The sequence below is a fragment of the Moschus berezovskii genome, chromosome 17 (genome assembly GCF_049115385.1).
Source record: "Moschus berezovskii isolate FMDL1 chromosome 17, NW_MosBer_1.0, whole genome shotgun sequence".
In the NCBI taxonomy this organism is placed as follows: Eukaryota; Metazoa; Chordata; class Mammalia; order Artiodactyla; family Moschidae; genus Moschus; species Moschus berezovskii.
In genome coordinates this window covers 9,033,154-9,045,651 of record NC_142476.1, presented here as the reverse complement: position 1 = coordinate 9,045,651, position 12,498 = coordinate 9,033,154, and the positions used below count along the sequence as shown (strand labels likewise).

The following is a 12,498-nucleotide window of genomic DNA, read 5'->3' as shown; positions in this document are numbered from 1 at the left end:
TGATTAGAGGTAGTTACATAAGCAAAGTTAGGAGCTGGGGAGTAGATCATCTCAGAGGAAACAGTGCATCAAAAAAAAAAAAAAAAGAAACAGTGCATCAAGGCCCGTTGGTAAAAAACCGTTAGGAAAGACTGAAATGAATTAATATGATTGGGGCTAAGGAGAGCAATTGAAGGGATGATGAAAAACTATTAGTGAAGACTGAAAGAAATTTAATATGATTGGGACTTAGGATAGCAACTGAACGAATGGTAAAATGTGGGACTAAAACTATAAGAAGGAATTATTTTAAAAAGATACTTAAAAGTGATCCTGTAATTCATCTTCTAAACGACGGTATTCCTAAGAATCAAAGTGGATTTCTCTTCATAATGACACCAGGACAATGTATATATATAACCTGGTACTGTCCTGGGAAAACAAGGACTGCTTCAAGTTAAAAAAAAAAAGAGAAAGAGATTTTGGTCATCCAATTGTCAACCATTTTATAGTATAAAATTTAGACTTTTTTCCCAATAGCTAATAGGAAGAAATTAAAGATTAATACAGGAGCATGATTATAACATTATGTAAAAAGTGTTACTCTGGTGGTAAGGTGGAGAGCAGTGCAGGGCAGCAAAGCTGGAGGCATGGAGAAGAGACTGCGGGGATTCTGCAGTGGAAGCACAGGACGGTGGAGATCCAGAGCAACCACACTGAGCATGGACACGGCAATGAATGACGCTAGAGGCCACTTGATCAAATTTAGTGTAATTCAGTGAAATACAAAGTACAAGAAGAGAAGAAAAGTGAAACATTAGAATCTGTCACTACAAATCAAAGGATGATGGTATCATATTTTTTAGCAAAAAAAAAAGAAAAATGAAGGAGGAAATTATTTTGAATGCATATAGAAAGATTAGCTCAATTTGAATATACCACATTGGTTTTTCCAATGCTTGTTTGATTTTTCCAAATAGCCCGTGGACAGCTGAATATGTTGCTGTGAAAAGAGATTTAGGGTCATGATTTAGGTAAGGGGATCATCAGTTTATGGGGGAGAACTGAATCTTTGAGAGCAGACGCGACAATTGAGGGAAAATGAATGTGCAGGGTGCAGAGGAAATAGCACTAGAGCGTTTTAAGAAGAACATGGTCAATATTGTCATATGCTGTGACGATTCCACTGGATTTAGTGAGGAAGAGTAGAGCAGTGGCCTTGCCAGAGCAGTTTCAGTGATATACTGGTTGCAGATTTCAGACTGAACTGGTAGAGACGTGAGGGAATGGTAAGATTTCAAGCCAGCAACTGAATACAACACTTGGAATTTATCTGTGAAGATGTCAAGGCATGAAGTCCAGAAGCGTGTGTGTGTGGGAGAGACATGAAGAGGGTCAGAGAGAGAGAGAAGCAGGGAGGAAGAATGAATTGGTGATTTAAAAAAAAAAAAAGAATTCAAGTAATTAGGATTAATACAAAAGTGAAGTCCCTAAGAGGGAAATGGAGAATGGCTTGCTGCATAAGTGAAGTTATTTATATTAAAATATTAAAAGAAGGAACACATTTTCCTTGTGATAGAAACTAGTGCATGTGGGTTTGTATGTGGTTTGGTGACAAAATTCAATGGAAGTTTTTATTTGTCTGAATCTTTTTAAAAAAATTTCTGTGTCACAGAAGCCAGCTTCAGTAAGAATTAGATAAAAGATTGGGGAGTTTGGGGAAACAGAGAATCTGAAAGAGCCATTACTGATAACTGAACATAGAACTTAGAAATACAGAAGTGTCTGGTGTTTATATTCTAATCAGATATATGAAACTATTGTTAGAAGTTTTGAACTATTTTAATTTCTTACCAGTTTAACAGATTGGAAATTTTGTTCTGTATATTTAGTTATTTGGACATGAGTTTGAGTGAACTCTGGGAGTTGGTGATAGACAGGGAGGCCTGGTGTGCTGTGATTCATGGGGTCGCGGAGAGTCGGACACGACTGAGCAACTGAACTGAACTGAACTGACTGAACACCAAGTCTGTAATACACGCAAGTATATTTTAAATTTGACTTTGGAATTTTGAGAAAAACAAATATAGTTATAATTCTTTTTAAAGAAGGAAATTAATTATATTTTCAAATTTATTTATACTTACCCATGCTGGCAATTATGCTATGTACAGGCAATCTAGATGGTCCATGATAAAATGACCTTGGTACATTGCTTTTTTTCTGATGGTCGTGGTTTTTAAATGCTGAATTCTCTTCTTTGGTAATATTAATATAAAAACATGTATCTGTGGCATTCATAATATATCGAGGACCTGGATTCAGCAAAATGTTTTTATTATCCTCCCTCCTAATACCAATCAAGCAGACACCAAACCTTAATTTAGAAAAGAAAATAAAGGAGTTTAAGTTTAAAGTTCAGCAAAGGTCTTAGATTTTTTTCTTCAGCTTGCATATTAAGAAAATAAGTAAACTATTAAAAGGCAAAGTAAAATTAAAGCCTCAAATAGGAAGATTTCAAAGCTTGAAAGATTCTATAAGTTCAAAGTTCTTGTCTTTATAGAAGAAAACGAACCAAAAAAAGACACAACAGTATCTTTAGTGTGTTGTGAAATCAGTTTGGATACTTAAGACAATATATATATATTTAATAAAAAGAATGGAATAAAAGATAAAAGAAAACATCAAAATAAATATCATTTAGTAAGGGCTTTTTTTTTTTTTTGGTAAATTTTGTATTTATACTGGGTCTTACCATCAAATGTATATCTTAATTTGGCCAAAAAATAAAACAGTATTTTAATTAACACTTTAAAATTTAGATCTACACAAAAGATTCATTTTCTTGTGAATTTCTACAGCATTAACTGAACTGAACTGAACTGAAAATGTTTTTAAAGATAATTCAAAAGATGCTAAAGTCAATACTGGGTTTTCCTGGTGCCTCTGACAGTAAAGAATCTGCCTGCAATACAGGAGACCTGAGTTTGATCCCTGGATCAAGAAAATCCCCTGGAGAAGGGAATGGCAACCTGCTCCAGAATTCTTGCCTGGAGAATTCCATGGAGAGAGGAGCCTGGTGGGCTATAGTCCATGGGGTTGCAAAGAGTTGGACATGAGCTATAGTCCATGGGGCTGCAAAGAGTTGGACATGATTGAGTGAATAACGCTTTCACTCTCAGTCAATATTCCTACTAATTTACACTTTATACCCAAGAATCTTAACTTGTAGAGACCATACAAAAGGCGAGAATTCAAATGTCTCAATAATTATGATAGTAATTCAAAAATACTTCAATATGAGCACCAATATGGGCTACATTATGGAAAACGATGTAAATTAATATTTTAATTCCATTCTGAGACGGAAACATACTTTTTGTGTGCATGGAAAGAAGCATATGTGAAGCTCTTTCCTTCATATTCAGCAAAAAATGTGCTTTCTTCCAGAACGATGTGGTACACTTCATTCCCAGAGCATCTGCCGTACATCTTCTGCCACTGTTCTGGCGACTGCTGGCCTTCTCTGCAACAAAAGCACACACACATACACACGCAGAGACAAACAGTGAATGTGGCTCAGAGCACAGTCGCTGTCCTACATAATCCAGAGTTTCCCAGCTGCAGCGAGGAACAAGCATAGTTCAAAGAAGTATCTGTGTGGTGCTCAAAATGATGACGTGATCACCAAATATTTACAAAGCGTCACCTACAAGAATTTCAAAACTACAGAATATAGATGCTTGCTAAATGGCAAATTCTTTAAAAGTATTTCACAATCCAATTAATAAAAGCATTTATTGTGATCATGCACCAGTGAGCTGCAGCAACTGAATTTTAGACTTTGTTTACGTATATCATGGCATGCACAGCCTGCATATAATACTTGTCTTATAGTCTCAATAGTATAGCCCACTTCATCCCACTTATAATACCTGCTTGGCCCCTGTATGTTTTTGACTTTGCTTTGTATTTAAAATTATGAATATATACATCTCAATTTATTAGTTTGTTTTCATAAAAAAATACTCTTTATTTCTGTCCAAATTATAGCAGTGGCATTCTCCCAATTGTGTAGAAGTTAACAAAAGATACATTTTGTGATAAAAGAATCTCTGAAAAAGATTTCCAAAAGTACTTTTTAAAAAGAAGATAAGTTTATCAGAGAAAATGTAGTTTCTTTTTTCCCCACTAGAATAGCCTGCTCAGTGGCTTTAGAAATGTATTAAAAATTCAATTTATGCAAAATTTATTGTGAATATACATGAATCATTTCCCATTTTGTACAATAAATTCCACTTGGTGAATAAAGCTTATGAACTCTGTTAAGTACAAGAAATACACATTCTACAATAAATGTGATACATTTATAAAAATCAAAAATATTTCACCATAATCTCTGTAGCTTCTGTACAGATTAAAGTCATATCTATCATATTTTTAACTGAGTTTTCTTTGAAGGGTTACTGGGAGATAAAACTTTTATAAACATTTTCAAAGTGTCAATAGTTTTTTTTTTATATAAATGTATACTTTCCAGGTATGTTTCATTTGTACTTTATTCCTTCTTGAAAGTGAAAGTTGCTCAGTCGTGTCCAACTCTTTATGACTCCATGGACTGTGGAATTCTCTAGGAAAGAATACTGGAGTGGGTTGCCATTCCCTTCTCCAGGGGATCTTCCCAAACCAGGGATCAAACCCAGGTCTCCTGCGTTGCAGGCGGAGTCTTTACCACTGAGCCACAAGGGAAGCCCAAGAATACTGGAATGGGTAGCCTATTCCTTCTCCAGGGGATCTTCCCGACCCAGGAATCAAACTGGGGTCCCCTGCATTGCAAGCGGATTCTTTACCAACTGAGCTATCAGGAAAGCTTAAGACTTAAGATCCTGGGCCTTGGAGTCTGACTGCTTGATCTAAACCCTAACTCTGCAATCTTGGGTGAGTTCTTCAACTTCTCTATGATAGTTTACTTCCATAAAAAAATATTATCAGTGTTACTGGGTTGAATTAAATGAGATAGTACAAACAAATCATTTAGCAGATTTGGAGAGCATAGTAATCTTCAGTAAATGTTAGTTTACATTATTATTTTGCTGGTATATCTTCTTCATTGCTGAATTTTGGAGCGACTTTCAACATTCCTAGTCAACAATATGAACAATATTACTATTAAAACCTTTACCCTTTTTTTCCATAATATTAATATAGCTGGGAAAGGTTGGGGGTGGGAGGAGAAGGGGACGACAGAATGAGATGGCTGGATGGCATCACCGACTCTGTGGACATGAGTTTGAGTGAACTCCGGGAATTGGTGATGGACAGGGAGGCCTGGCATGCTGTGATTCATGGGGTCGCAAAGAGTCGGACACGACTGAGCGACTGAACTGAACTGAACTGAACCTCAGATATGCAGATGACACCGACCTTATGGCAGAAAGTGAAGAGGAACTAAAAAGCCTCTTGATGAAAGTGAAAGAGGAGAGTGAAAAAGTTGGCTTAAAGCTCAACATTCAGGAAACTAAGATCATGGCATCTGGTCCCATCACTTCATGGGAAATAGATGGGGAAAGAGTGGAAACAGTGTCAGACTTTATTTTTTTGGGCTCCAAAATCACTGCAGATGCTGATTGCAGCCATGAAATTAAAAGACGCTTACTCCTTGGAAGGAAAGCTATGACCAAGGCTATGGTTTTTCCCGTGGTCATGTATGGATGTGAGAGTCGGACTGTGAAGAAAGCTGATCGCCGAAAAATTGATGCTTTTGAACTGTGGTGTTGGAGAAGACTCTTGAGAGTCCCTTGGACTGCAAGGAGATCCAACCAGTCCATTCTAAAGGAGATCAGTCCGGATGTTCATTGGAAGGAGTGATGCTGAAGCTGAAGCTCCAATACTTTGGCCATCTCATGCGAAGAGTTGACTCACTGGAAAAGACTCTGATGTTGGGAGGGATTGGAGGCAGGAGGAGAAGGGGACGACAGAGGATGAGATGGCTGGATGGCATCACCAACTCAATGGAGGTGAGTCTGAGTGAACTCCAGGAGTTGGTGATGGACAGGGAGGCCTGGCGTGCTGTGATTCATGGGGTTGCAAAGAATCGGACATGACTGAGCGACTGGACTGAACTGAATATATTTTTTGGAAATAGGAAAATATAAAACAAAACACATCTGATTATGGAATACATATGGCTACATCTAACTACTGTTTCCTAAGAATGATTATTCTTGGTGAAGAACACCTTTCCTTTGACAAATAAAGCTATCTTTGATATGTACCATACTGCTGCTTGGCAAGATAGCACTTGGCAAAGACAGAATCCATTTAAAGGGCTGAAAACATGAGAGAAGGTGCCAGTAATTCATCAGGATTTGTTTGGCATCTGAAAGGCAGCATAGGGTCAAATAATAGTCGCATAAGGGCACTAAGAGCTGTTCAAGCGAATCACGAATCTAATTCCAACTGCTGAAATGGAAATGCAATGTGGTAACTTGGAAGGAAACAGAAAAGGAGGGATTTGGACAAGGATGACTGTAATGAATTTCCTTAAATCACTTGCTTGTCTTCATGCTATTTCATAATGGCACCTTTTTACCAAACATTTTTTAATGAGTCTCTAAGTTCAGCTAATTGTAAATATACAGAATTTTTTCCTTTTCACTTCATGTTAATTGCTTGAGAAACGTTGGAACTTAGCCACTCCATCTTCTACTGATGGGTATGTCTGGGTCTCACTTATTAATTCCTACATGAAATATTTATTGAGCACTTGGGATGTGCCAAGAAAAGTTCTAGATTTCAAGGCTAAGGCAGTTGACAAAAGGGCAGAAATGCTTTCTTTCTTGAAGCCTCTAGTGGAGGAAAACTGGCAATAAAGCAAATTATGTGTTGGAAGTGGTAAGTGGTAGGGAGAAAAAAGAGGGAAATTTTCAGGGGTGGGTTAGAAAATAAATGCATTAATCGAAGAAGACCTCCCAGAGAGAATGACATCTAAGTAAAAATCCTGAAAAGAATGAGAGAGATAACCATAGCAGAGAAGACTTTTTCAGGCAGAAGCAACAGCAAGTGCTTCCCTGGGGCCAGGTGGTGCCTGGTGTGGCTGAGGAAAAGCAAGGTATCCAGCTTGGCTGGGGCTGAGGGAGGAGGAGGAAATGAGGTCAGAGGAATAACTGGCAGGGACACGGGTCACATGGGGATTTCTAAAATCTTACAATCATGTTGGGCTTTTTTGGGAAAATTTGCAAAGATTCTGATTTATATTTTGCAAAAAATCCCTCTAGTCCTTGTTCTGAGAATAGACTGAAGCAGTGGCAATGACCAGTGAGGACTTTATCACAATGACCCAGCCAGAAAGTGATGGCTTTGGACCAGGGGAGATTCTGGGCGTGTTCTGAAGGTGGACCTGGGTGTATTTGCTGATGGAAAAGAAAAATAGGAATAAACGGCGTAAGGACCAAATGGCCATCAGAAATACAAAAATTAATGATTGAATGAGTGGATAAATAAATAAATTCCATACAGCTAAAAGTGAAAATGCAAGAACTAATTCTTAGTGAGCATCATGGGGAAATATAAAATATAAGATGTTCGAAGAATTAAGTAGCTCTAGGTAGGGTATTTAGTGAACTAGGTCCGAGGGAGAAGACAGGTAAATCAGAGATCATATATGTGGGCTTCAGAAACATTTGAAATAAAAAAACATTTGGAATGCTAGGTTCATGGATGCTCATGATAATATTCTTGTGTGTTTAAGTGTCTGAAATAGATTTTTAAAATGAAATGCATGTTCACAAAAGTGAAGAAACAAACCAAAACTAATAGTGAGGATTTTAAGTTTTTGTTGATTTAATTTTTCACTGCTACCTTTCAAAGCAGCATTATATGGTATATTATACACCCCCACCCCCTTTTTACCAATATTTTGAGAGTAACATTTTATTTAAGCAGAAAGTAATATTTTCCCTTCAAACTATGATGAATGTATCAACTTTTTTCCAAATGGTTACCAAGTTATTCAATTTATTGAATAGTCCATTTTTTCACCCACTGATTTAAAATAACTCCATTATCAAACACCAAATTCCTAGGTGCCTATGGGCCTCTATCTCAAGTTTCTAGTCTGTCACGTTGATTTGCCTTTGTCCATTCCCTAACACTGTTGCTGCTGCTGCGTCACTTCAGTCGTGTCCGACTCTGTGTGACCCCATAGACAAAAGCCCACCAGGGTCCCCCGTCCCTGGGATTCTCCAGGCAAGAACACTGGAGTGGGTTGCCATTTCCTTCTCCAGTGTGTGAAAGTGAAAAGTGAAAGTGAAGTCACTCAGTTGTGTCCGACCCTTAGCGACCCCACAGACTGCAGCCTACCAGGCTCCTCCATCCATGGGATTTTCTAGGCAAGAGTACTGGAGTGGCTTGCCATTGCCTTCTCCGATATAGTCACTACTATATCAATGATTTTAGGTACAAAATTGTTCTAAAATACATCAGGATAATCCCTCTCTTTATTGCTCTCCTTCAAAAATTTTCTTGCTATTTTCGTTTCTTCATTTTTCCATATGAACTTAAAATCAGCTTCATTACTTGAAAAAGAATATTGTTGATATGATTATTGGAATGATTAATACATCTGGGTGAAACTCACGTCTTTGTGATTCTGACATAACTTCATTTGTATGGTTATTACTTCTCTCTTTCTGCCACAATCTCTCACTCAGCATGAAGCAGAATGTAAACACCGTAACTTCTCAGACCACTGTCTATCTTGTTTTCTGTGGGATATCCAGTAACCAGGGCATTTTACAGAGTACAGTGAAGTGAGTTCAAAACATATTTGTTTAATGAAGAATCTGATTCTTCTGACAGCCTTTAAGATGCATGCTAGTATTATGCCCATCACATAGATAAAGAAACTGAGGATCAGTGGTTTCAAGTCTTTAGTAACAAACACTACCTTTAATTCAGAAGCTTCAGTTCTGAATACTCCAATATTCAGTGTGAATGTGTAGCCGTTCTGTTTCTTTTCTTTGGGCTACTAGAATTTGAGAGCCAAATTTTACTCTAACCTTTATTAATAATACAGGGCATTTTATAGCCTATAGATTTGTTAAAAAACAAGGCATAAACCTCTTGTTTTCAACTTATCATTCTATTCTTATTTTCTTTCATCTTTTCCTATTTCACGTATTTGGGCAGACTTAATTCAAGATTAATTTTTAATGAGACAAAATAATCATATAGCTGAGTAAATAATCTATTTCCATTGTATACAAGAGAAATCTACCACTTAAATAACTCTTCAACGCACCACTTACCCTTTTCTCCATCATCAACTCTTACACTCTTAAAATATTCCCATTCCATTTCCTTGCCTTTTGTATGGACTGGTTCTACAATACGAGTGAATTTCAAAATCTCAAATCACTTCAGGTCACTTTCCTGTTAAAAATAATTAAAGAGTTTCCTCCTCCCATCTGAAAAAGGTAAACTTTCTTACCATCACTACCAATCCCTCCTGACCTATGCCATGCCTGGCTTCCAAATTTCATCTGTCATTTCTGTCTCTTTTCTCTTGGGTGCTCCAGCAAACTTTAGTTTCCCCTGATCAAGAAATTTATCCAGGTCTTTTAACCTGTTCATTCTTCCGCCTATGCCCTCCTCATCCTTGGACCCACAGTCATTACTCTTTCAGCTGTGCAGCGGTGGACTTCATGATAGTATAACATTCAGTTCAGTTCAGTCGCTCAGTCATGTCCGACTCTTTGCGACCCCATGAATCACAGCACGCCAGGCCTCCCTGTCCATCACCAACTCCCGGAGTTCACTCAAACTCATGTCCATCGAGTCGGTGATGCCATCCAGCCATCTCATTCTCTGTCGTCCCCTTCTCCTCCCGCCCCCAATCCTTCCCAGCATCAGAGTATAACATTAAATTATATTAACTAATCCTTAATGTCTTGCTTCCTTGTGAAATAGGCTCCATGGGACAAAGGATCATCTCTTGTTTACCATGCTATCTCTGAGACAAGACGTCTGGTCTGACAGAGTAAGTCTTAATAAATGTTTTGTTAAATAAACAGAGTATAACCTAACAGTGTTCTTCATGCTCAATTACTAAATTTTCTGCTTTTCTAATTATATAATTCCTTTCTCCTTCACCAAAATCATTTTTTAGGTCTTATTAATTACTTTCCCTATGATGAATTTGCTATTAGAATGAGGGGAAAAATCCTTCTCTGAGTTTCATAATCATAAATGGACATGAAATGAACTTAACCTCAGCAGCAGTAAAAAAACATGAAAGATACTAAGGACAAAAAGCAAAGAATGAAAAGCTTCATGAAAATTATGAAAAGCCATTTAAGAAAGATTTACTCTGTGTTTACATAAATCGAATGACCATTTAGGGAAGACAGTCTGCTTCTGCATTTACTTACTGTTAGCCTCAAAGTAAATTCCATCATGTAAAATAATATAGCCTGTAGTTATATTTCTGACCTTTTACAGGCTGCTTTACCATATTGACTGGTAATGCAATAGTAATTTCTTTATATAGTAACTGACTGGATTATTCCTAGACAGGTTTATGGAGACGGAAATGGCAACCCACTCCAGTGTTCTTGCCTGGAGAATCCCAGGGATGGGGGAGCCTGGTGGGCTTCCGTCTATGGGGTCACACAGAGTCGGACACGACTGAAGTGACTTAGCAGCAGCAGCAGACAGGTTTATGTCTACCTTAATTTTCAAAATAATGCCAGCTCCAGTTCTTAGAAAAGGTGTTAGCAGAAAAAATAAAGGAAATAAAAGAATATAAAAAGAAAATATTCTACTAGGAAAATAGAGGAAACAGAATAAAAGCTTATGCTCAATGCTTGAAAAAGTCTCTATTTTCCCTGAACAAAAAAAGGTCATACTGTAAAAATTCATAAATCCAATACCATAGTCATGAGAGCCTTAGAAAAGCTTCATGCACATCCTAGAACCAAAGGAGGCTTATGCCTGTTCCTTTCTGAATGCTTAAACCCTAAACAAAGGTCTTACATATATATATATATATATATATATATATATACATATATTTGGAAAAAGAAAGGAGAGGTGTAAGGAGAGGTGATAGAGAAGTGTTTATGAGAAAACAAACAAAAATGTCTGGTGAAGTAAATTGCAACTTTCATGTCAAAATTTTCAAGACCCTGTACCTTAACCCAAGCTCTTTCAAATTTCCAATTCCTGTCCAGTAATAATAATGTACTGGGCAGCTCACACTTCTTTCAAATCCCGTTCAATGATTAGAAAGCTCAGTCTCATCTGATTTGAAAGTCCAGTCTTCCCAGCTGAGGCTAATTCTCCCTGGAATGCTGTGGATCTGAAGTGACTCACGCTGGTCATCAAAGGTATCTCCTAGAGTCAGGTGACCATGTTTGTGGGATGCGGAGGGCTGGGCCTCCGTGTGCCATCCCTGTCCACTCTGCCTTACCTACTTCCCAGACAGACGTCCCGCGCACCTGACAGCCTTTGGCTTCTTGGGTTTCCTCACCCCACAGCAGCACCCTTAGACAGGGCACCTCAGAGAGAAGGTACATCTTTTCGAGTCATCAGCTCTGATGCTGGAAACACATGCATGGTCGTGAAGGTCCTGCCATCTCTCTCTCTTTGATTCTTTTGTCCTCATGTTCAAATAATCAGAAAACTACATACACTGATGTCCAACTGGGGAATGACATACTGGTCCCTGCTTTCTGCAGACACACCTCATTCTCCACGAGTATTAATTGGGTCATTTCATGAACTTCATTTCATGAGGCTAGTGAAAATGAAAGTGTTAGTCAGTCAGTTGTGTCCAACTCTTTGCCACTCCCAGGTAAGAATACTGGATTGGGTTGTCAGTCCCTTCTCCAGGGGATCATCCTGACCCAGGGATTGCAAGTTGAACCCAGGTCTCCTGCACTGAAGACACATTATTTACCATCTGCACAACCAGGGTAGGTGCAAATACACTGTGCTTTTCTACTGGCCTTCTCTGATCTTTTCTTTCTATGGAAGGGTGGGGAGATTAGAAAATGAGATACTTGACTCTTTTTCCTCCTTGGTTTTAGGTTGCAGTCACCAATCTTGGGACAAGACGGAAAGTCCCTCTCACGACCATAAAAGGCCAGAAGTGGGCGGTAACCCAATTCCTGGAAGCCACACCCCTTCCCCCAAATAGTTGGAATAATCCTCCACTCACTGGCATATGAAATTATCCAGTCTATAAAACTAACCACCCAATATTTTAGGTCTCTCTCTGAGATGGACCATATTCCATCTATGGAATGTGTATCTCTCTAAATAAACCTGCTTTCACTTAAATAAAATAAAAATTTGAAATAAGTTACATTTTTTTCTGCTTATTGTTCCCCAGTTAGAAATATCACTTGCTCCAGTTAATTTTTCAGTGGTGCATAAATTAAAGTTGACAATAAATGCTAGAGAGGATGTGGAGAGAAAGGAACCCTCTTACACTGTTGGTGGGAATGCAAACTAGTA

The 12,498-nt window shown here is 38.0% G+C and overlaps 1 protein-coding gene across 6 annotated transcripts in view; it reads right to left on the bottom strand.

The window, feature by feature from the left end:
* Nucleotides 1-12,498, bottom strand: part of KCNT2 (potassium sodium-activated channel subfamily T member 2) — a 448,004-nt gene that overhangs the window by 123,553 nt on the left and 311,953 nt on the right. For 5 of the 6 annotated variants that reach the window (XM_088845012.1, XM_088845009.1, XM_088845010.1 and 2 more), the window contains 2 exons: nt 3,356-3,505; nt 2,127-2,356 (listed from right to left, as the gene is read on the bottom strand). In XM_088845012.1, coding sequence (XP_088701138.1) covers nt 2,127-2,356; nt 3,356-3,505 — 380 coding nt within the window. The remainder of the gene's footprint in view (nt 1-2,126; nt 2,357-3,355; nt 3,506-12,498) is intronic. The other variant, XM_088845013.1, reaches the window with a different exon arrangement.